The sequence below is a fragment of the Pleurodeles waltl genome, chromosome 6, assembly GCF_031143425.1.
Source record: "Pleurodeles waltl isolate 20211129_DDA chromosome 6, aPleWal1.hap1.20221129, whole genome shotgun sequence".
NCBI lineage: Eukaryota > Metazoa > Chordata > Amphibia > Caudata > Salamandridae > Pleurodeles > Pleurodeles waltl.
The window spans coordinates 995,700,287-995,724,786 of NC_090445.1; the positions used below are offsets into that span (position 1 = coordinate 995,700,287).

Below are 24,500 nucleotides of genomic sequence, written 5' to 3' on the forward strand. Positions count from 1 at the left end.
AATTATTTTTGAGGGCTGGTGCTTAGTTTTCTGCATCACGCATTTACTGAGAGCAAAAGACACATATAGGAAAGACGGGGGAAGAGAAAAATGAAAAAGCGTTCAAAGGGAGAGAGCAGAAGGCAGCAATGTGAGCTGAAGAGGCTGTAAATGGATAAAAGAGGCCCGAGAAGGCTTTAGGATTACGCTTCCTTGATCTGTGTTTGCACATTTAATTGCAGCAGCCGCATGCTTCACAGGGAGCTTAGAGCACCAGCACGTTTTTTTTTTTACAAATTAAGCACTACTTTCTGAATACAAAAATAGCAAACTTACCCAAATGGTAAGTTTACCTTTGTGAATCAGGGCCTCTCTGCCTATCTATTTAGCTCATGCCCTACCTCACTCCCTAAATAGGAATCTTGTTACCTACAGACCTTCATATGTTGCTATCTTCTTACATTTCACTCTCTCTTTGGCTACCTGGTTACCTCCCTTTCCGTTAACCTACATATCTCTCTTCCGCCCCAATAATACTCTCTCTTTCTATTACTCTACCGAACAGTTGTTAACAGAAAATGAGTGGGCTCTCCTACAGAAAGTGATGAGGGGCCCCTGGGTCTCCCATATCTCATTGATATTCTTTGGCTGATTGGGGGTCCTCTGAATATTTGCATGCCTTAGAATGGTCCCCCACCCCCTTTGGCACAGGGCCTGCAAGAGCATGCGTTACGCCCCTGACATCGAATGCCCTACCTACACCTACCACTCCATTGTATCTCACAACTCAGCTATTTTACTATAAAGAATAGGTAAAACCTAAAACTGAAGTAGGACGAAACTACTCCCAGAAAAAGAGTTGCAAATCATACCTAAAAAATCGGCAATAATACACACCAAAAACAAAAGCAAGACGCTGTAATCTCAGAAACTATTTACATAACAAAACATGTGAATCAGACCGTCTACCGACCTCGCACTCTCTGTATGTACCCATCTAATTACCCCCCTCTCCCTTTACCTAGCAATAACATTACCTATGTAGCTAAAGTTCTTCCGTGCCTACCCATGGATCTACTTGTCTCAGTACTTCCACTCACTGTACGCATCATGGCTCTGTGCCTGTCTCCCTCGTATTTAGACTTTGTCTGGAAACATGCCAGTATGGCATGGCACTCTTGCTTTTAATGCAAAAAAAATTAACATTTGCAACTTTGTTGATAAGAAAATAGCAAGTGTTGCAGCTGGGTTCTGTGAATTTTACAGAATGACTTGTTGAGAAATTCATGAATCTTTTCAGCAGGGCAGAGGGGGGCGTGGACAAACCTCCTGCTTACAGGAAGCTGCCTGTCTGGTTGTCTATCTATGGTAGAGCGCCCTTCCACCCCCAAATTGGGGGGGCACAGCTCTTAGATCCCAGGGCCGCCGTGGCATGAGCCCTACGCACTAGTCGTGCATTGGCTGGCCTTGGGCACTTCCGCAATCTCACCTCACGAGGTTAAAGGGCGGAAATGCTTGCTACCGGGGTCGCGCAGGCTGTGTCATTTCCGGGTCTGGCAGCCGGCGTGGCATCTGATGGGGGGGTACTTACGTGCCCCCCCCCCCCCCAGAAAGGGCTCAGCCTTTTCGTGGGTGCTGCACCAGAGGTTTGGGGCCTGGAGTGACGTAATCCATCTATCCATGGTCACCAACTGATGACTATATTGAATGTACATACCTGTCTCTCACAATGCCTCACCTACCGACATCCACATATATATTCCTTCTAATCTTCCACCCTATCCTTCTACTACTTCCTTACCCCGCCTACCCATCTCACCTCTCTGACCGCCTATCGGCCTCTCCATCTCGCTACCGACCAATTTATCAACCTCCACGTTTCTCCACATAAATATGAACCTCTTGTATATGTACCTCACTATCGCTCTACATACCTCTGCCAACCCTATCTGTTGCCCATCCCTGCGTAGGCCTGAACCTTTCTAGGAGCAGACTTACGTCCCTGTATTTTTACCTACCTGTTTCCCTCTCTGTCGAGGTTTATCTGCCTTCCCCTCTCCCTAGCTACCACTCTACCTACTTCTCTGTCGCCCTTTCTGTCGGGTTTGCCAGCCTATCTACCTCCCTTCACCCCCTCTCTGGATCCCCCTTTTACTTACCCTCATTATGTTTCAATGTCTCAATATTTCCCTTTCTTGTTATACCCTTCGTTTTAAGAATTTCAGCTTCTGAAACCTGGCTTTGGACTAATAATGGTTCGATAATATGACATGCTTCGTAAGTTTTGAAGTCACTGATGGTCCCCCTCGTTGCCTTTCTTAAAAATAATCTATAATGCCTGGATTATTATCAACCTGAGGTATATGATTTAATAATCATGTACCGCCTGTCCGTCGTCTGATGCAGCCTTTCCTCTGAAGCAGCGCCAGCCCATCCAGTTCACCACGTCCGTGCTTGGGAAGCACGGCAGACACCGCGGATCACTTCCGGCTACGTCACTAAGGTGGAAGACGCCCCCCTGAGATGCGCCAGGACGTGCTACAGAACGGGCGCTCACGGAGCAACACACGCGACTCGTGGCGCACAAGTTCTCCCAACACCTTAGTTCCACTGCCCGTTCTGGCTGCTCTCTTGCAAGATTCGCATCTGCTCTCCTGCCAGCCCAGTGTGCTCCCTTACTCCTCTACCAGTTTTACGTGCTCCCTTTCTCCACTGCCAGTCAGTGTGTTCTTTGCTCCCCTGCCGGTCCTGGGTGCTCCCTTGTTCTGCTGCTGATTGTGTGTGCTGTGCTCCCTTGTTGTCCTGCCAGGCCTGGATACTTCCTTGCCCCCATTTCCAGACCTGTGTACTTCCATACCCCCTCTGTTAGCCCAGTGTGCCTCCTTGCTCCCCTGCCAGTCTAATGTGCCCCCTTTCTCCACTGCCGGTCCTGTGTGCTCTCTTGTTCTTCTGCCGATAGTGTGTGCTCCCTTGTTGGCCTGCCAGCCCTGTGTGCTTTCCTGCATCCTGACATCCCCGTGTGCTTCCCTGCATCCTGACAGCCCTGAGTGCTTCCCTGCATCCTGGCAGCCCTGTGTGCTTTCTTTCTCCCTTTTCAGCCCTGCACGCGTCCTTGTCTCCACTGTCAGTGCCGTCTGCTTCCTTTTCAACCCTGTGTACCTCCTTGCCTCCTGCCAGCCCAGTGTGCTTCCTTACCCCCTCTGTTAGCCCAGTGTGCTCCCTTACCCCCTCTGTTAGCCCAGTGTGCTCCCTTACCCCCTCTGTTAGCCCAGTGTCCTTCATGGCTCCCCTGCCAGTCTATTGTGCTCACTTTCACCGCTGCAGTCCGTGTGCCCACTTGCTCCAGCTGCCAGTGTCGCGAGCTCCCTTTCTCCAGCAAACTTTCTAACCCTTTGGGACGTGGTCGGCGCAGTGAGGGGGCAAGCTGGAGCAGCCTGGCTCTTGCCTCCTCTGTGCGCCCCCAAGTTGAGGACAAAGACAGGACAACAAGCATTGGCCCTTGCCGTCTCAGACTGCTACAGTGGGTTTGCACGAGTATCAATGCCAAACAAAGGTGCCGGGTAAATGCTTCCTAGAGAGACCTGGATGTCTGAAATTTGGCAGTCTGCGAGTTCCGGTGTCACTATGTCACTACTACTTTGCAGAGAAGGCAGGAACCTCTCTGTCCTCCAACCCACAAATATACTGTCTAGTGGGTCAATTAGTTGGGAACCATAGACATCTAGATGAAACTCTCATCTTCCAATCCAACAAATCGTGTGACCATGTACACATTGCTTTATACCCCCTTCCTTCCTTTATCTGCCAATATTGAGAAACGTTAGAAAAAATACCAAACCTGACAATAAATGTATTTTATTTAAAAAAACAAAAACATTTGACCAGGGTCCCATCCATGATGGAATATTCCTAGGGCAGGAGATCTTCGACCTAAACATATTCCTTCCCATAGGAGACGTTCATTGAATAAAGTCAGTCGTAGAACCAGTGCGCCAGGGTTTTAATTCGTATCCAGGCTTGATCAAATTGTGTGATCTTGGGCAAAAAGTCCCACGCTTCACTTTGATATCAGATTTGGAAGGACTGCGAATGTCGGTAGCAAGAAAGATTTAAAATAAGATGGAGGAGACAGAGAGAGAACCTTCACCTCCCCTCATGTTGAAGAGGTGCATGGGAAGGACAGCCCCACGGCCCAACCGCACCGTCAGACTCACTCAGGCGTCAGTTTCCCAGGACAGGCCTGCCCGGTTTCCCCCAGTCCCTGAGCACGTTGTCTACAGTCTGGAAAACACAGGCAGATTCACATCAATCCCAGCTCCTGGTCCTGTGCCTTTCCAACCACATCAAGGACAGGCTCAATTTGTGGTGTTTTTTGCTTATTATTAACGAATTTCGCCACAAACCTGCTGTTACGCTTCTGGCCTCGAATCCATGGGGGTAATTTCGGATGTGCATTCCTTTAACTGGTAAGGAAAGGTTAAACACACGGTAAATGCCGTTTGAATAGACGTGCTATTGTCGAGAGGTTAAATCATGATTTAAAAATAGATGGGTGAAGGCAAAGAGTGCCTAAAACGGTGACGGCAGAGCCAGGGAACTATCATTCAGCCTTCACCTCCCCGGGTGACAAGAACTGTGTGATCTTGGCCATGTCACTTTGTTTTGCGCCCTTTATCTAAGTATCCTCACCTAAAAAAAAGTCGACCGTTTCCCTAGTAACAGCTTCGCCGCTGCTTTAATAACTTTATTAAAACACGGATCGTGACTGGAATTTGAAATGCGCAACAGTAGAAGAGTCATGCACGTAAGGGGAGTCCTGGGGAAGGATGAACCTGGGGCATGGGATCCCCTTACCCCTTGGATTGGCATTCCCGATTGTAAAGAAGGCAGCTTTTGGAGGGCTATGGCCACGCGCTTTCACATTAGGCACTCTAAACATGGCATGAACACACAGAGCGTCAATTAAATCGTCCATAGCACCTCAGCCATTTGCCCACTGAAGTGGGTGTAATTACAATACTTAGGTGGGCAAAAATCAGACGGACAAATTACCTCGTCATCCAACCCCCTTTGAAGTGTGTTCTACCTCTTTGCCTAGCTACCTCTGACTTCCTTCCTGCACCCCTTTCTGTGGCTGGGAGATGCGCCTATAAATCAAAAGACATATCTTTCGTATCTTCTCCCTCGACTACCCCCCTCCGCCGCCCCCCCCCCAAGCCGAAGCAACAGCGTGTTTCCCAGACCTCTGGGTGACACTTCTCGGCTGTCGCTCCGAATTACACTGCGGAAGCCCCCGGTGATGCTTTCCAATGAGAACAGCCAATGGCAACAGATGTCTGAGGAAGTTCATGCAGCGTGTGAGCGTTTTCTATCTTTGGTGAAATGTGGAGCCGTCTCCCTCCCGGAGCCGGCGTCGCCTATTAGGGAAGTGTGGTCGCAAGAACCCCAAGCGTGCCCCTTCCCCGCTTCTCCTCACTAAGTCGTTCTTTGTGTTGTGTTTGTAAGGGACCTGCAGCATCCCTGGACCAGTGAGACAGGAGCCTTTTCAGTCACCTGGGGGCTGCGCCAATCAGGTCCCACCCAACCCTTCAGGGGGGGCTAGTTAAACCCCCTCTGTCTACTTCCCCTCAGTGTCACCTCCGGGGAGTTTGTCGCTTTCTTCCAAAACACATGGCTTGAGAAACACGCTGTACGTGGGCGACGCGCACACACACACAGTTAGTAAAACACATAGAGCGCCGCATTTCAACATCGCCTTCATTTTCAGGGGTCCGAGGAGCGTCGCGGGGGAGAAGGGTCGCTTTTGCTTCATGCTCAGGCAAGAAGAGAAAAAAGTTCGTTTCGGTTGCACATACCTTGACACCAGACAACAACACAGAGGACACAGATGTGAGCGGTTACCGCGGAGGGGCCTCTTGCACAAGCAGAGCCCCCCAGGAGTGTTAGTGAGACACGGGTTCGACGGATGAGCAACACAAATGGAAAGCGGAAGGTGCAGGAGGAGGCGGCTGGAGGGACAGACAACAACAGAACAGCAACTACCAACGAGACAGGCGGGCGGGTGCGAGATGGACACAAGGCTGCGGCTTACTGTGGGCTCTTGGGGTAGAAGGGCAGGGTGACATGGCTGAGGTCCTGCAGGTCGAAGGCGGTGGGCTCGGCGGAGATGGCCTGGCGCTTGGTGCGCTGCTCGCCCAGGGCGCTGGGGCACGGCTTCTGGGTGAGCTGCGTGGCCGGCCGGATGACCGAGCGGTACTTGTCCAGTTCGTTCTGCAGCTTTTGGATGAGCTCGTCCTTCTGGTCGAGCTCCAGCTCCAGCTCGTCGATGAGGGCGTCCCGCTGCCGGAGCTCCTCGATCTTCTCCTGGAGGGCGTACTGCAGGTCCCGCAGGGTGCCCATCCTCGCCGCTGCCCGGCCCGCCCGGGCGCCCAACAAGTGCCGCTCCGCCTCCTGCTCCGCTCTGTCCCCCTGCTGCTCTCCTCCGCAGGGGCGCCTCTGCCCCCCGCGCTGCCCTTCGGGCGCTGCCAGTGACCAGGGCGCAGCTGCTCCCGGGCTAGGGCCGGACGGCACGCGTGGTACCCGGACCCCCGCCTGCCCTCGGCATCACAGCGAGCTGTGCGCAGGACCCCGAGCTGCCGGAGCCGGGCTGGAGCCTGGAGCGGGGAGGGATGGAGGGAGGGGGCTGCCGGAGACACACATCCACAGACGGAGCCAGGCGCGAAGGGGCGTCTGGAGGATGCCGGGGCGCAGGCACTCGCTGTCACTCCCACTCAGGACTGCTCCGGCGCCCTCCCTCCCTCCCAGTGCACACACCGGGCTGGAGTCTGCAGGGGCGGGGGGCTGGGCATCACCGGGGTCTCGTGTGCTTGTGCTGTGTGTACTCTCACGCAAGTGTGCAGTGACCGACCCTCCCGCCGCACACGCTCCCGCGAGGACCAGTGCGCTTTAGTCTGCATCTGTGTGCGAGAGCTTGGCACTTTATATCCTGGACGTGGAGGGGCGGGGCAGGACAACAGAGGTGTGCGTGACCCCCTGTCACGCCCGCGCAGTGTGCCCTGCAGGTGCCCTCGCTCCCAGGGTTCGCCAGCTCGCGGGGACCAGTGCGGTGTAGTCCGAATGTTTGCGAGAGTGCTTGGCATGGAGTATGCCGTGTGTGTGTGTGGGAGTGTGTGTGTGTGTTGGGGGGGGGCGGTGGGGACACGACGACTGAACAGAGGTGTGCGTGACCCCCTGCCACTCCCACGCAGGAGGGCGCTTCTGCTCTGCGGATGCCTCCTCTCCCATTGCACACATCTCTTCGCAGTCTGTGTGCTGCTCTCTTCGTGTGTAAGGCGAGCGGGGGCACTTGACACGGCAGTGGGGTCACGTGCGTGCATTCTGTGTGGCGCGAGCTAAGAAACAAACATTCATTCTGCATGACAGATGACGCCAGCGAGCGGGCATTGAACTCTTATACGTGCGTGAGGTTGGGCTACAGCTGCCGCCGGGGGTAACATGTATGTTCATGGCACTGTTCTGCATGTGTACGCCTGCTAACTGCAAGGTAGCTGTGAGTAAGAAGGAGCGCTGCGTTGCACTTCCCGTTTCTTGTCTGCAAGTGCCGCGGACCACCGCTAGCAATAACAAACATGAACGTGCGTTGCCTTAGAGTGCTGCACCGGAGACTACAGTGAAAGTGCATTGGTGCAACTGCTGCTTTGGAAAGAGGTGATGCAGGGATTTGTGGCCCAGGGCCATGTGCGCTTATTGTTTAAGAAGGTGGTGCTTCCATGTGACATGTCTTGGTGTAGAGTGCAGGCGTACTTTTTAGTGTATCTATGAAAGGAAGGCCGAGTGGTGTTGGGTTGGGGCGGTTTACATGCACTTTCTGTACCAGAAGCAAGGAGAGGAGTCTGAATCAGTTGTACTTCTTTATGGAGAGGAAAACCAAGGGCACGTGGACAGGTAAAAGTGCGCCCATTCTGTTTCTATACCAGAGGGACAGAGAGCAAACTCGGCCGTCAACTACCAAATGTGAAACACTAGTGATGGGTTCACCAAGGAAGCAGCCGCGCTAGTAATACCCTAAAATATGCCGTGAGAGGTTTGTGTTCCCCTGCATCTAATTGTTTATCTCACAATTGTCCTTTCCTTATTTTATTATGAGAGCATCACGAAGAGTCAATATCTCTGGGATTGAAGTAGACATACATGATCCACCCAGGCTCACACACGTCTGGTTTAATACTTTTGTACGTTCCTGCACATTTCACAGTCAATATATTAACACAAGTTAAACAAGTTCATACACTATTGTAAATTTGTTTCTAAAACTTTGAGAGAGAGAAGATGTCTGAGGTACCCATTTTTTGGAAATTGTTAGCCCTCTGATAGCAGTGTATAATAATCTGTTATACTTATGATTAAATAGACGAGCTGTTTGAGTGTTCAGCGATTGATCTGTTCACCTTATACAAACAATATTTTGTGACATGAGAGAATTTGAGCTAGTCCACTGAAGAGTAAAACGGTGCTTAGACAGAATGCCATTGAAAAAAATATAATGGGACAAAACATTTTGTCAAGAATAGCGAGGAAAATTGTAAAGGTAAGTTTCGATACATAATCACATTTTCACTGCATCACTGTTTATTTATTTTTATTTATTTATTTGCATGATTAATTAAAATCTTAGCAAAATAGTCAACTAATTACACGATTATTACAGCTGGATATTTATAAAGATGCCCTTATGTTGCCGGCCTAACAACATATAGGGATAGTGGAATTTAATAAAACTAAACACTAATTAAGATTCAATATCCACTATATAATTATTGAATCTGCATCACTGGGAAAGGTGTCATATTTAAGGCGTACGCGCAGTCCTGTCTTTTCCCCGCAATGTGGTGCCTAGCACAAATGCAGGCACCCTTGCACCACGGTGCAAGGGTGACTGTGTTGCATGCTGGATTGTATTTGTGCATGGAGAGGCACCTTCCTGCGTGAAAACAATCCTTAGAGACATATTTCTCTATCTAGTGATAAAGATATTTCTCCTTATTACGCCTGTGATGGAGAGGCATATCTTTTTGGCACATTCCCAGGTTTATCAGGTTTGGTAAATCTGGGAATCCATAAAAAAACATGGGAGTTGTGTGGGAACACCCATGCAATGCACATGGAATGCCTCCCTTGCGCAGAGTAATACAACACAGCGATTTGCCCTGCGTTGCATTACTCTAGATTTTTGAAGCCATTCAAAGCCACACAAAATGGCTTTGTGAGGCTTCAAAAATCTGACTTAGAGATTTGTGTCACACATGTACCACATTACTTTGTGCAAGCATGAAGCACAACTATCATAAATATGTCCCTAAGTATTTAGAATCTAAGGGCCAGATGTATCATGCATTTTTGCGATAGCAAAAATGTATTATGGTATGTATGAATTCCAATTTTGCGATTCGGTAACTTGTTACTGAATCGCAAATTTCAATCGCGACTACATACCGATTCGATATTAGGAAGGGGCGTGTCAAGGGCGTTTCTTCCTAATACCGAATCACAGCGGTATGTAGGAATGTTTTGTGAATGAAATGCAGTCACAAAACATTCACATTTACCACCTACTTCAAGTAGGTGGTAATTCATTTGCAAATGGGAAGGGGTCCCAAAGGGACCCCTTTCCCTTTATGAATGTATGCTAAAACATTTTTTAAGAGCAGGCAGTGGTCCCACAGACCACTGCCTACTCTTATAAAATAAAAAAATAAAAACTTTTCATTTTTCTTTTTTAAACACAACCTGTTTTCCTTTAAGGAAAACGGGCTACATAAAAAAAAGATAGCTTTATTTAAAAGCAATCACAGACATGGTGGTCTGCTGAGCCCAGCAGGCCACCATCCCTGTGATTATAGCCATTCGCAATGGGTCACAAATTGCACCCTGCCTCACGAATATTAATGTGGTAGGTCGATGTGAGAGACATTAAAATCGCTAAATGAAACTCCTGGAGTTTCATACTTTCAAATAGCGATTACGTAATTGCGATTCGCAGATAATCGCAATTAAGTAACCGCTATTTGGATTAATGATACATCTGGCCCTAAGTACTTTCCATTCACAGAAGAAGAGAACAGTAAATTATGGAGAAAGAGGCTCACACCATCTGGTAAAGTGGGAAAGTTGTGATTATAACCTCGGTCACCAGTCTACAAGCTGTCATCCTACTCACTTGATCAAAATCGAGCACAGACAGCTAGACTAGGGGGTTCTCACCCAAGATAAAATGTTCAGTATGGTGAGGATTTTGTTCAGCTTTTATATAGCGCTTACTGCAAACAAATTGCAACTCAAAGTGCTCCAGATTACTGTAAATAAGGTATAAGAGAAATTGTGAGAAACAGATTTGTCCAGAATCACATAGTTTGGTAATAAGAAGAAACTGCAATCAGAAGTAATTTTCCTGAGACTTTTCAGTCCAATTTACATTCTGTTTTTGTGGCTGTGGGCGGGAAGACATCAGTAAAGCACTTATTACCAGCACGTTTCCTCTTTCTAAGTTCTGTATATGTTTGAAGGCATTGGCTGCCGAGACCACACGATCTTACCAATTAGAAACATAATTTGGGGCTTTGGCCTGCAATAACAGATATTTACACCCTGGACCACTTCTGGGAACAAGGTGGAGAGGGAGTCAGTGGAATTACCCTATTCCTAGACATGCCCCGTGCCTTGGGGGGCGGTTACCATTTTAATATATAATTTTTGCTGCCATTTACTCTGCTGCTAGTGCTCTGAAAGTAAGCAGATGAGGCCATAAATTAATAGTGCAACACAGATTTGCCCAATATCAGATATTTTTAAGTATGGCAGCCACGATTATAATCTCGGCTTCTTGACTTCACTGTATAAAATGTATCCATAACACCATACCACATAATAGGGCCGAGGACAATGCTGAGGGCTGCCCACTCCCTGAAAACGTGCCGCGTATTGCAGCCGTCTCTAGAACATTATGCAATGTCCTGATGAAGGCTTTATCGGTTTAGGTTTGAAACAATGCAGGGAACAACACATTTTTAAAATAATCTTTTTTTTTCTATGATATGGTATGAATTGCATATTTTGGGATAAACATACTGTGATATGAGGTTTGGGAAAGCAAACAGACTAGATGAGTCCGTTTGTTTTGGTGTCCCTTTGACGTTTTCTTGGATAGGTGATTATTTGTATAATGTATTTGTTCAAAGCCACTACTGGTACGTCTTCGTTAAGAACCACTCATTTAAGCACATCAAATAATACTTTTTTCCCCAAAACGGGTTTGAACATATTTGCCTGTTTGAAACTTGGAATGCATAGTTGAGGTTAGTGCAGGTTTGAGTTTCTTTTCTGCCACAGAAGTGAAGATTCCATGTCCACCCTGGTGCCTTTCTGTGTCTGCGGCGCAGGTGTTCCTAGTTGTTCATGATGAGGAAAAGGACCGCCACCTCTCTCACCCTTTTTAAACCCCAGAGTGATCCGACTTGGGGCAAAACTAAAACACCCACTGTTGTTTAGGGAAAGTTACAAACCACTTTATTTATTCAACAGGAGTGCAGAAAAATGACTAACAAGTTGTATCATGTGTTTTCTCTAGGACCTGAAAGGATGAAATAGTTTTTTACATTTACACATTTTATCTGTTTGCTATTTTATATTGTTGTAATCAATATTTTTTTTCTATACAATAAATATTACTACTCTTTCTTACAAATTACTTTTACCTGGGATAGTGCCAGCTGGGAGAAGCTGCATCACCTCAAGCTTCTTTAACTATGAACTCCAACAAACCAGATCCAAGCAGAAAGGGACTTTCTAAATTACCTATTTATTTATTGTTTTGAGGTTTTCTATAGCGCATTGCCACTCAAGAACATGCGAGTGTCCCACTCAGGGGTAGTACTTGCTATATAAATGCTGCAATACAACACCAGAAACAACTCCTACTGCTCATCGGTGCAGACCGGGTACTGCGTCATGACATACACATTCCCAATGATTTTTGATGACCATGCTCTTTAATGAACCATCTGAATAATTCTATATCGTAAGACCCCACCCTAAAAGCACTTTAGCACAATTATTTTTATCCTAATTGAGTTATTATTGCTGGAAGTTAGTTGTGTCCTCATTAATAAATTTGCCAATGTTATATACTCGCCTTTGCCTGATCATTACATTGGTTAGAAAAAAGCTTTTTTTGTTTATCTTGCTAGTTGTTGCTTCCTTCCATCCCATCACCTCTTGTATGGCTAATGCTTGAGCTTTGGGGATCGTACAAGCCAAGACCAGTTTTATAGTTGCTACCCCAACAGGTTACCCCTACTCGATGACCATGAAAGTTCCTTATTTCATGTAACGTTTTGGCCTCTCTAGGTATGAAAATCAATTTAAGCCCTTGAGGACGTACAACATATCTAAAGTTTTTGGTTCAGATTCCCCTGTAAGGATACACATTGGATTGTTTTGAAAATTCCCATTAATGAGATCATTATCTTAGTCCCTTCCTTCATCAATCAGAGTTGCATCAGGTTAGCACCTTTTCACCCCTAGAATGTAACCCTATAAGAAGTGCAATTGTCTATAAATCATCCTCAGTGGTAGCACATTGGTGAGGATATTCCTGGTGACCCCAAATCTGGTGACCTCTCCTACCATAGCACCACCTTCAGCGATATCACTTCCTGTGACTTTGTTTTTGCTAATTACCTAAAGCCTCCTCTTAAAACCCTTTTGTCATCTACACTTACAAATGAACATCAACGCAGACAAAATCTTAACAAGCAGTCGCACTACTGCATGGTTCCAGAATACTGTGGATTAAATATCATCTAACAAAATATTGTCTACTACATATCATTTCAAAAACATCCCCCTCCTTGAGTTAACAACAAAAAATCCACACAGTAAGAAATGAAATGATTGAAAATGATATTTAGGACACAATACGTAACTCAGACAATATCTATGTCGTCAATATTCTGGCATGCAACCCACACCATCCAAGTCCTGAACAGGTAAGAAAGGAACAGGGGCTGTGGTCAATGTGAAAAAGAGGATCTTGGGATAATGGGAAAACGTAATTTAAGGAAAAGAACTTGACTGAGAACAGAAGAAAGCATCTGATGAGCCTTTGTCATGAAGTAGTTGTGTGAAGACACACAGGCCCTCATTCTGACCCTGGCGGTCGGTGATAAAGCGGCGGCCAAGCCGCCAACAGGCCGGCGGTCTAAAATATGCAATTCTGACCCTGGCGGGAACCGCCAACACAGCCCGCCAACTTAACACTCCGACCGCCACAGCGGTACAAACAAACAGCGCGGCGGTTCCCGCCAACAGCCCGGCGGCAGACAAAGTACCGCCCACCCTATTACGACCCACCAATCTGCCACCTTTTCCGGGGCGGGAGCACCGCCGATAAGAACACGGCGGAAACAGACTACGAACGGGAAAACGCTCACCTCTACGCACTCCACGCGAGATTCCGGCAGTATGGAGCCAGAGTTACAGGTCATCCCCGCACTCCTATTCCTCCTCATATACCAGGAGCACGCCCGGCGGCGCGGAAGACATCGGTGAGTACTGCACCTACGACACAGGGGAGGGAAAAGATTACCGGCACACACCCACCCACCCACACCCACTACAACACACACATCAATGCATTCCCACAGATCACTGTCACAACCCACAAACCACCCCCCTCCGAAATAATGCAAAGACCAAAAGAAGAGATCATAAACGGGCAGATATATTGAAATATGTACGCCATTAATCCCAAAAAATAAATAAACTATGTACAAAATATATACAGCTACTAAATGTAGTCCAACCACTGTCCGTGGATCACAGGGGTCCTGTGCAAAGGGGCAAGGCCCAGTCCCACGACAAGAACTCCACGGAGAGAACACTGCAGGGGCATCAGAAAGAAAATAGGACAGGCACCTCAGGGGGAAGGGAAGGGGGGGCACCTCAGCCACTTGAGTACACAACGCCAGATCCACGAGGGGACTCCATGACCACTGGGCCATCCTGGGGAGAGCAAAGCCACAGTCCATACAGTCCATACAGTGGGTGGCCTGCCCACTGGGCCATCCTGGGGAGAGCAAAGCCACAGTCCATACAGTCCATACAGTGGGTGGCCTGCCCACTGGGCCATCCTGGGGAGAGCAAAGCCACAGTCCAAACAGTCCATACAGTGGGTGGCCTGCCCACTGGGCCATCCTGGGGAGAGCAAAGCCACAGTCCATACAGTCCATAACAGACCCCACTGCCACTGGAGGAGGCAAGTTGGCCAGAGGACATCCTGCAGCCCTGCCCGAGATAGATCCTGCCCTGCCACGTCTGCCAAAGGGCCAGCGGTTCTTGCCCTGAAGGGCCCAGTTCAGCGGTTCTTGAGACGGCGGGGCCCAGTTCAGCGGTGCTTGAGACGGCGGGGCCCAGTTCAGCGGTGCTTGAGACGGCGGGGCCCAGTTCAGCGCTCCTTGCCTTGAAGGGCCCAGTTCAGCGGTTCTTGAGACGGCGGGGCCCAGCGGAGCGGTTCTTGAGACGGCGGGGCCCAGTTCAGCGGTGCTTGAGACGGCGGGGCCCAGTTCAGCGGTGCTTGAGACGGCGGGGCCCAGTTCAGCGCTCCTTGCCTTGAAGGGCCCAGTTCAGCGGTTCTTGAGACGGCGGGGCCCAGCGGAGCGGTTCTTGAGACGGCGGGGCCCAGTTCAGCGGTGCTTGAGACGGCGGGGCCCAGCGGAGCGGTTCTTGAGACGGCGGGGCCCAGCGGAGCAGTTCTTGAGACGGCGGGGCCCAGCGGAGCAGTTCTTGAGACGGCGGGGCCCAGCGGAGCGGTTCTTGAGACGGCGGGGCCCAGCGGAGCGGTTCTTGAGACGGCGGGGCCCAGTTCAGCGCTCCTTGCCTTGAAGGGCCCAGTTCAGCGGTTCTTGAGACGGCGGGGCCCAGCGGAGCGGTTCTTGAGACGGCGGGGCCCAGCGGAGCAGTTCTTGAGACGGCGGGGCCCAGCGGAGCAGTTCTTGAGACGGCGGGGCCCAGCGGAGCGGTTCTTGAGACGGCGGGGCCCAGCGGAGCAGTTCTTGAGACGGCGGGGCCCAGCGGAGCAGTTCTTGAGACGGCGGGGCCCAGCGGAGCGGTTCTTGAGACGGCGGGGCCCAGCGGAGCGGTTCTTGAGACGGCGGGGCCCAGTTCAGCGCTCCTTGCCTTGAAGGGCCCAGTTCAGCGGTTCTTGAGACGGTGGGGCCCAGCGGAGCGGTTCTTGAGACGGCGGGGCCCAGCGGAGCAGTTCTTGAGACGGCGGGGCCCAGCGGAGCGGTTCTTGAGACGGCGGGGTCCAGCGGAGCAGTTCTTGAGACGGCGGGGCCCAGCGGAGCAGTTCTTGAGACGGCGGGGCCCAGCGGAGCGGTTCTTGAGACGGCGGGGCCCAGTTCAGCGCTCCTTGCCTTGAAGGGCCCAGTTCAGCGGTTCTTGAGACGGCGGGGCCCAGCGGAGCGGTTCTTGAGACGGCGGGGCCCAGCGGAGCAGTTCTTGAGACGGCGGGGCCCAGCGGAGCAGTTCTTGAGACGGCGGGGCCCAGCGGAGCGGTTCTTGAGACGGCGGGGCCCAGCGGAGCGGTTCTTGAGATGGCGGGGCCCAGTTCAGCGGTTCTGGAGACGGCGGACGGTCTATGGCCAACTGCTCATTGCCTGGTGGTGCCCTCCTGGGCAGCGGGGATGGTGCTCCTTCAATGCCCACCTGGGCTGTGGGTGGTGGGGCCCTCCTGGCCAGCTGGGCTGGGTCCTCCCTGGGCAGCGGCTATGGGGGTGGTGGGCTCTCCCGGGGCAGCTGTGCCGGTTCCTCCCGGGGCAGCGGCTATGGGGGTTGTGGGCTCCTCCTGGGCAGCAGGCCTGCTGCCTGACCTCTCCGACTTGCTGCCCTTGCCCTCCTTAGTCGTGGGCCTGTGGCCCTTTCCTCCCTTTGGAGCTGTGGCTGGTGACTGTCTCTGGGTGGTGTCCGGGGGGGATGTAGAAGGCGGGCTCCTGCGGCGCCCCTTCCGCCTTCTGCTCCTCTTCCCAGGGGGTGGGCTGGCTGTCCCCTTGCTGCTGGGCGAAGATCCAGACATGCGGGCTGGCGGGCTCCAATACCCCTGCACCCTTGTCAAGGGGGCTGCAGGGCTGGTGGTGGCTGAGGTGCTCTTCTTACCCCGACGAGAAGGAGGGGGGGGCTCAGGGTCAGGAAAGAAGTTAGTAGTGGCGAGGAAGAGCTTCTTGGGACAATGGAGAGTGGTAGGTACAGTGGGAATGGGAGTGGAGGGAGAGGATGTGGTTGTAGGTGAGTCACGTTTGCTGTCTTTGGGTGCAGGTGCAGGAGGGATAGGCTGTCGTGAGGTGGATGGCTGTTGGGTGGGTGGGTGGCTGCGTTTGTGTGGTGTGGAAGAGGGGGTGACAGACACAGTGGGAGAGGACACAGGGGACGTGTAAATGGCAGTGGGGGTGGTGACTGCACGTGTGCGGACTGGAGTGGAGGGTGTGCTGGTGATGGAAACACTGGCTGATGGTGAGGTGAATGGAGGTGTGAGTGTAGACGTCACAGGGAGGGAGGAGGGAGACGAGGAGGTGGGGGTCACAGAGGTGGTAGTGACTGTTGGCATGTCTGCATCGGAATGTTGCGTGTGTGAATGTCTGCGTGATCTGTGGTGCTTATGTTTGGATGAGCTTCTCTTGGGTGTTGAGGTGTGTGCAGGCTGGTCTGATGGTGTGGGTGGGACAGGCAGAGGAACAGGAGACTGGGAGGAGGGAGTTAGTAGAGGCAGGCAGGAGACAGGGACAATGGCTGCCGTCAGTGCTGAGGCCAGAGCCTGGAACGATCGCTGATGGGCAGCCTGACCCGAATGAATGCCCTCCAGGTACGCATTGCTGCGATGAACCTCCCTCTCCACCCCCTGGATGGCATTCAAAAGGGTAGTCTGCCCAACAATGAGCGTTCGGAGGAGGTCAATGACCTCCTCACTGAGGGCAGCGGGGGTAACAGGGGCAGGGCCTGAGGTGCCTGGGGCGAAGGAGATGCCCGGCTTCCTGGCAGAGCGGGCACGGGGCGAACGCTGAGGGGCTGCTGGGAGGGCGGAGATGGTGCGCTGGGTGGCGGCTGTACCTGTAATGGCGGGGGGCACGGATGGTGCCACCCCCGCAAGGGAGCCCCCTTCCGAGGACGTGTCCGTGTCGCTGCAGGGTCCAGTCGTCCCCGTCGTGGAGCTCCCCTCGCCCTCCGTCTCACTGGTCCAGTCTGACTCTGTGGCATGGCCCTCCTGGGCCATGTGAGATGCAGCTCCCTCCTGCCCCGATGCCACTTCTCCTCCGCCTGATGATGCTGATGCACACAAGCACAGAAAGACAAACAAAAAGGGGGGGGAGAGAGAAATAAAGGGATATTGAGTACATGGATCTCCGGTACAGTTAGCGGACATGACAGACACAGATGCCCCCTGCACTAAGTTGCGCACTTGGGGTACGCTACGCATTCCGTGGAACATGCCCTACACGCCTAGAGTTGACAACTGCACCCATGGATGACACGGCCCAGGGATGGCTGTACTGACAAACTACTGAGGGTGGTGGCTGGGGACACAGGGGCTTACGGGGGTGCCCAGCCTACAGATATCGCCCTGGCCTAGGGGGACCCCCAGCCCTCCTCCCCCACCCAGACACCTCCACTGCGCGACAACAGAGTAGATAATGCTTGGACTCACCCCCTTGTGTCTGCTGTGCTGCCCTCACGCGCCCATCCAAATCAGGGTAGGCCACCGCCAGGATCCGGAACATCAGGGGGCTCAGGTGACGGCAGGCACCCCGCCTACGTTGGGAGGCCATCCCCAGCAGAGACTCGGCGGTCTTCTTGGTCCCGCGGCGGATGTCCTCCCACCTCTTGCGGCAGTGGGTGCCCCGTCGATGGTGGACACCCAGGGCCCGGACTTCCTTGGCGATGGCACGCCAAATCCCGATCTTCTCATGGGCGCGGACCTATATGACACGTACAGGGAGGGAGAAATACCACGTTCAAGTTACTCAGCATTTTCCTTTCCAGTGGCCCAACGCCCCCCATCCCCGCCAGGCCCCCCGCCAGGCCCCCCGCCATGCCCAACATGCCCCCCATCCCCGCCAGGCCCCCCGCCATGCCCAACATGCCACCCATCCCCGCCAGGCCCCCCGCCAGGCCCCCCGCCATGCCCAACATGCCCCCCATCCCCGCCAGGCCCCCGCCAGGCCCAACATGCCCCCCATCCCCGCCAGGCCCCCCGCCAGGCCCAACATGCCCCCCATCCCCGCCAGGCCCCCCGCCAGGCCCCCCGCCAGCCCCAACATGGCCCCCATCCCCGCCAGGCCCCCAAGCCAGCCAGTGGCCCCAAATCCAGATTGAATTAAACTCACTTGTTGGTCTGGAGGACCGTAGAGTAGCGCATACTGGGGGAGGACCCCATCCACAAGTTTCTCCAACTCCTCTCCAGTGAAGGCAGGGGCCCTTTCCCCAGTCGCAGCAGCCATTGTCCCTTCCAGACCGAGGTCACAGCAACACTTGCAGTATAGGTCCTCTCCTGTGAAAGTTCAAGTCGCAAGTGGATAAGTAGATAGAAAATGGCGGTCACGTCCGCGGCGGTGCGTACCGCGGCGGTGCGTCCCGCCACCGCCGGCGCCCTTCGCCATTGGCTCCTGAAACCCATAGGCTTCAATGTTAACCAATGCGGCTTCGCGCCGCGGTCTTCGCCCGCCGCCCGCCGCGGTGTGCCACGCCAGCGCATTGACCTCACATCCCATTGTCACACTTCACAGGTCAGGCAGCCGCCATTTCCAGGGCCCACATGGCTCAATTTCAACTGCGTCACACAGGCCTAGGCCTTGCATAGCCACTCAGACACGCCATTCACTGCATAGAGAATCGTATACTGTGCTAGCTGTGAGTACGTACCTGTGGGTTGCCTGACTGTGTGCTCCATGTTGTCCTTCCTAGGCACCGTCCGCTGGGTTGGGCGAGGAGACGGATGAATCCTCCCGTGTACCGACCGCTGGTGGACCTGTCGACAATGGAAGAACGCCACATTATCCTGACCTACCGTCTTAACCGTGCCACTATCCATGAACTGTGTGCCCAGCTGGAGCCCGACCTGATGTCCCCCATCCGCCAACCCACAGGGATTCCCCCTCTGGTGCAGGTCATGTCAGTACTACATTTCTTGGCAAGTGGGTCATTTCAGACAACCGTGGGAATTGCTTCCGGGATGTCTCAGCCCATGTTTTCAAAGGTGTTATCCAGAGTGTTGTCTGCCCTGATGAAATCCGTGAGGAACTACATCATTTTCCCTGAGGTGGGCGAATTGGCTACAGTGAAGGGTGATTTCTACGCCCTTGGACATATTCCCAACGTAATTGGTGCCATTGATGGGACCCATGTGGCTTTGGTTCCCCCAAGAGACAGGGAGCAGGTGTACAGGAACAGAAAAAGTTACCATTCAATGAACATCCAGGTGGTGTGTTTGGCTGACCAGTACATCTCGCATGTAAATGCCAAATTCCCAGGGTCAGTGCATGACGCCTACATCCTCAGGAATAGCAGCATCCCTTACGTGATGGAACAGCTACAGAGACACCGTGTATGGCTAGTGGGGGACTCTGGGTACCCCAACCTGTCGTGGCTACTGACCCCAGTAAGGAATCCCCGGACCAGGGCAGAGGAACGGTACAATGAGGCCCATGGGCGTACTAGGAGGGTGATCGAACGCACCTTTGGCCTCCTAAAGGCCAGGTTTCGCTGCCTGCATATGACCGGTGGATCCCTAATGTACTCACCTAAGAAGGTGTGTCACATCATCGTGGCCTGCTGCATGCTTCACAACCTGGCTTTGCGCCGCCAGGTGCCTTTCCTGCAGGAGGATGGTCGAGACGGTGGTGTTGTGGCAGCGGTGGAACCTGAGGAGAGTGACGAGGAGGAAGACGACGGGGCTGAAACAGACAACAGGGACAGAATCATTGAACAGTACTTCCAATAGGACACAGGTAACATTTCAAAGATAATTTAGTAAATGTTAACTACTCTGCAGCATCTCTGCTGCCTGTCTATTTGCCCCAGTGTATGATGACTGAGTTTTGGCTTTTCCCTCCCTATTTCAGATCTGGGGTCCCCACTACGAGTCCTGTGCTTCGTTTCCCCATGGACTACAGCTTTGTGGCAGCTGTTTGTTGACTTCACCATGTACAAGGACATATTTGCACTGTCATGTCAATTACAATCTATTGAAATCACAGCCAGACTCCTGATATTTTGGTGCAAAATAGGTGTTTATTGAAGTGCTCAAAATGGGATGGGTGGTTTCAAGTGGGTGGGGGCTATGGTGAAGGAATGTCCATGGCAGAGTCCAGAGTAACAGTCACACAGGTGCATTGTCCAAAGGCCTGTGGAGAGATGGAGCATGGGCAGTTCGAGGATGGACAGGGTGACAATGTGGGACAGTGGGATGACATCAGGTGGTATCCATTGCTGGCGGGGGTCTTGACATCCTACTCTGTCTTGCGAGATCTCAGGGCCCTCTTGCGGGGTGGTTCTTCTCCTGCAGGAGGTGGGGGTCTGGTGGGCTGCTGCTGTGCGGGGGCCTCCTGTCCACTAGCGCCGGCGGAGGTGGATGGCTGTTCTTGGTCCAGGCTAGTGGCAGGGGCCCTTGGGTGTTGTTCAGTGTCCGCCCTGCTGTTTACGAGGTCCTGCAGCAGCCCTACCATGGTAACCAGGGTGGTGTTGATGGCTCTGATGTCCTCCCTGTACCCCCGATAGTGTTCCTCCTGCAGCACCTGGATCTCCTGGAACCGGGCCAGTACCGTCGCCATCGTCTCCTGGGAGCGGTTGTATGCTCCCATGATGGTGGTGAGGACCTCGTGGAGAGTGGGTTCCCTGGGCCTCTCCTCCCCCTCCTGTCGCACAGCTGCCCGCCGAGTTGCCCTGTTTCCCTGGGCCTCTGCCCCCTGGCCGGTGTGCCCACTACCACTGCCCCCAGGTCCCTGTTGTTGTTGGGGTGGTGGGTTATCCTGGGTGCCCTGTAGTGGTAGACACACCGCAGATTGACGCGCCCTGGAGACAGAGGCATGGGCCCGCTGGGTGGGAGCTGTGCTGGTGTTCCCAGAGGGGTTAGGGTCTATAGTGGCCTGTGCCTGTGTGAGGGGAACCGACTGTCCAGAGGTCCCCGATGGTCCGGGCTGGTCATCGGTGTCCAGATCGACAGAGCTGCTGTCATCGCTGACGGCCTCTTGGGTGGGGGGTGTGGATAATTCTGGCCCCTCCGCCGCGGTGTGTTGACGGTCGGGTCCTGCAGGGGTATAGAGGTATGGTTATAGTTTCAATGTGTGGCATATGGGTGTATCTGTGGGTTCCCGTGTCCCCAAGTGCTGGCATTCGTGTGTGGGGGCTTTGGTGAGGGTGGCTTGTGGGGGGATGTGTATATGCATTGGGCATGCTTTGGTGATGGGTGTCCATGCTTAGTGGACGCATGCAGGCCTAGGTTTTGGGATGTGTGGGTTGTGATGGTGAGACATTGGCGGGGAATATGTGTGCTGGGGGTGGGGGTGAGGATGGTGGTGGGGGTGAGGATGGTGGTGGGGGTGAGGGTGGGGGTGAGGATGGGGGTGGGGGTGAGGGTGGGGTTCGAGGATGGGGGTGAGGGTTGGGGTCTGATTTGGCATGCAGGTGGGGGGGAAGCAGTATTGAAGCTTCAACTTACCAGTATCCATTCCTCCGCCGACTCCTGCGAGGCCGTCAGGATGCAGGATGTTCAAGACTTCCTCCTCCCATGATGTGAATTGTGGGGGTTGAGGTGGGGGTCCTCCGCCAGTCTTCTGCACGGCGATGTTGTGCCTGGATACCATGGAACGCACCTTCCCCCGTAGGTCGTTCCATCGCTTCCTGATGTCTTCCCGATTTCTGGGGTGCTGTCCCACTGCGTTCACCCTGTCGACAATCCTCTGCCATAGCTCCGTCCTCCGGGCAATGCTGGTGTATTGTATCTGTGTGCCGAACAGCTGGGGCTCTACACGAACGATTTCCTCCACCATAACCCTGAGTTCTTCGTCTGTGAAGCGGGGTTGTCTTTGGGGTGCCATGGGGTGGTGTGTATGATGTGTGGGGTGGAGTATGTGTATTTAAGTGAGTTGAGTGTGGTGGTGTGTGTTGTTTTGTGTGTGGATAGTGTGTGGGTGATGGTGTTGAGTGGCTGTGGCTGTTATGTTTTGGATGCTGGTGTCTCGCTCTTGTCTTCTTTACGAATTTTTAAGCGTAGGGGTTTGTGGGTGATGTGGGTGGGTGTTTTATATTGTATTGTGTGTGTGGGAGTGGTGTGTGTATGTGTATCAGGTGTGTGGGATTCAAATCGTCCAATGTGGGTGAGTTTTGTTCGTTTGTGTGTATTCTGACCGCGCCGGTGTGTCCCGCCAATGGAATACCGCGTTTGAATGACCGCCGCGTGGATTCGTGGGTCGTAATGGCATGGGCGTATTTCTGTTGGCGTGGCGGTGGAGGTTTGGTCACCTCCACCTTTCCGCCGACCGCTGGTCTGGCGGTCTGTTGTGGCGGTCGGATTTTCGGAGGTTTGCCTTCTGCGGGTCAGAATGACCGTGGCGGGTTTCCGCGACCGCGGCGGGATTATGGAGGATTTCTGACCGGCGGTAGGCGCCTTTTACCGCCGAGGTCAGAATGACCACCACAATGTGCGAAGATATAGAAAAGTAATCTAAAAGTGGCATAGAAAGAAAAAAGAGGGATGGAATGGTGTACAAATTGGGGAGATTATTGAAAAGGGGCGTTGGTATGTAAAGTGGGAGAGAACATGGAAACAAAAAAAGGATAATCGAATAGCAACAACCAGTTGAGGCAACAACGGGACATAGGTAGAGTGGAAGAAATAAGAAGTGAGAATGTGACGAAGGAGCTAATGGGTGAGGAGTGGGGGAGATACGTGATGAGAAGATGGTGGAGTGGAGAAGAGAGTAACTTGGATGAGACAGGCGGATATCAGGGAGGATGGTAGTGAGAACAGTATGCAGTAGAGGAACGAGAGTTGAGCAACTAGGTGGGAGGAAGATTTAGGAGTGCGTGGGTGTGACAGGATGAGAGGAGGGATCTTGAAGGAGAGTGGGCAGGTGGAGAGGGGGCGGACAGGATAAGGTAGAGGAAGAGGAATGTGCTCAGTTAATGCCTGAGAGAGCATCTCTCCCGTGTTGCACTGTGGTTGCTAGGAGACCGCACTGAGCATCTATCGCACGGCAAACGGGGAAATGTGGTCCTGCCTCCAGATCAGCCCGCAGCAGCAAGAGGAATGTGCCAACCTACTCCTGCCCTCGAGGGATGAAGCCCTGACCCCACCCTCAGGGAAATATCGAGGCATCTCAAGGGACCAGGACGTTCACGCAAAAATCACAAGAGCCATGCGACGGAAATGAGCCTTTTAAGGAACTATCACGAGATGAGGCAATTGACAGGATATCACAACCTAGTCTCCTGCAGAGCGGTCCGAGCAGGGTTTGCTGGTTACTGAACTGCGTTACTCACTACCTAACCACAAACATAAGGTTACACAATGCAAACCCCAGCCTTCTTTTTAATAATCAGAACCACGCTCTGCAGAACGCACTAACAAGAACATTTTATATAGAGTCGTTTATCGAAATTTTCGCCTGCACCTACACCCGTCTGGAAATTACCCAACCCTCCTAATTTTAATTACAACCAGGAACTCGAAATTATGCGCTAAGGAGCTATAAACAGGCAAATGGTAGTTATTGGAATGCTCATTTGAACTCCCTTTAAACGTAAATGGTAGATACAAATAAAATAGACATCGGTGCTCGGAGTGACGTCACGGTGACACCACCACTACTGCCCTGTGTCTCAGGCAGCTGTGACATATGTCAGCAGCAAGATGTGCCAAAGCTGGGGAATGACATTCTTGTCACTTGAAGTAGTCCAGGTTAAAGACAGTTAGTTCTGCCCGTGATATTGTACTTTGATTCACAAACAGCGCACCCTCATAACTAATACTTAAAAAATGGTTTAGTCGCAAATGTAATCGATGAAATGTGCAATATCCAAAACCCAGAGCAATCTATCTGCCTACCTACTTCAATAATGTGGAACATATAAAACATCCACCATTTTACCATAAGTGATTTGCTTCTGTCTACTCTTTATTGATCATGCGCAATGAACCAATGGTGCAGTTATTATCTAAGCTCCACCAATAAGATTTATATGAAGTATCAGTACAGACAGGGCCATTGGAGTAATGCGGCAGGGGAGGACCACGTTATGAGGGAGACTCAGTGCTTAGTTTGCAAATAAAAACGTGCGGGTGCCCAAAGCTCTCTTCTTAAACACGTGGCTGATTCAATTAAACTTTTGAGCTCTGAGGAAGCGTAATCCTGAAGCCATCTCCGGCCTGTTTAATCAATTTACAGCCACTCCTTGCCCCCCTCTGCTCACTCTTGCAG

General features: G+C 52.2%; 1 protein-coding gene across 2 annotated transcripts in view; it reads right to left on the bottom strand.

Moving 5' to 3' along the window:
• PRKG1 (protein kinase cGMP-dependent 1) overlaps positions 1-24,500 on the bottom strand; it is a 1,945,024-nt gene that overhangs the window by 1,634,383 nt on the left and 286,141 nt on the right. Inside the window, exon 1 of one of the 2 annotated variants that reach the window (XM_069239874.1) lies at positions 6,071-7,299. The exons of the other annotated variant lie outside the window; for it this stretch is intronic. Within the exon in view, the coding sequence (XP_069095975.1) occupies positions 6,071-6,378 (308 nt within the window). The 5' untranslated portion in view covers positions 6,379-7,299. Of the gene's footprint in view, positions 1-6,070; positions 7,300-24,500 lie in introns of those variants that run through there. 2 annotated transcript variants of the gene reach the window in all.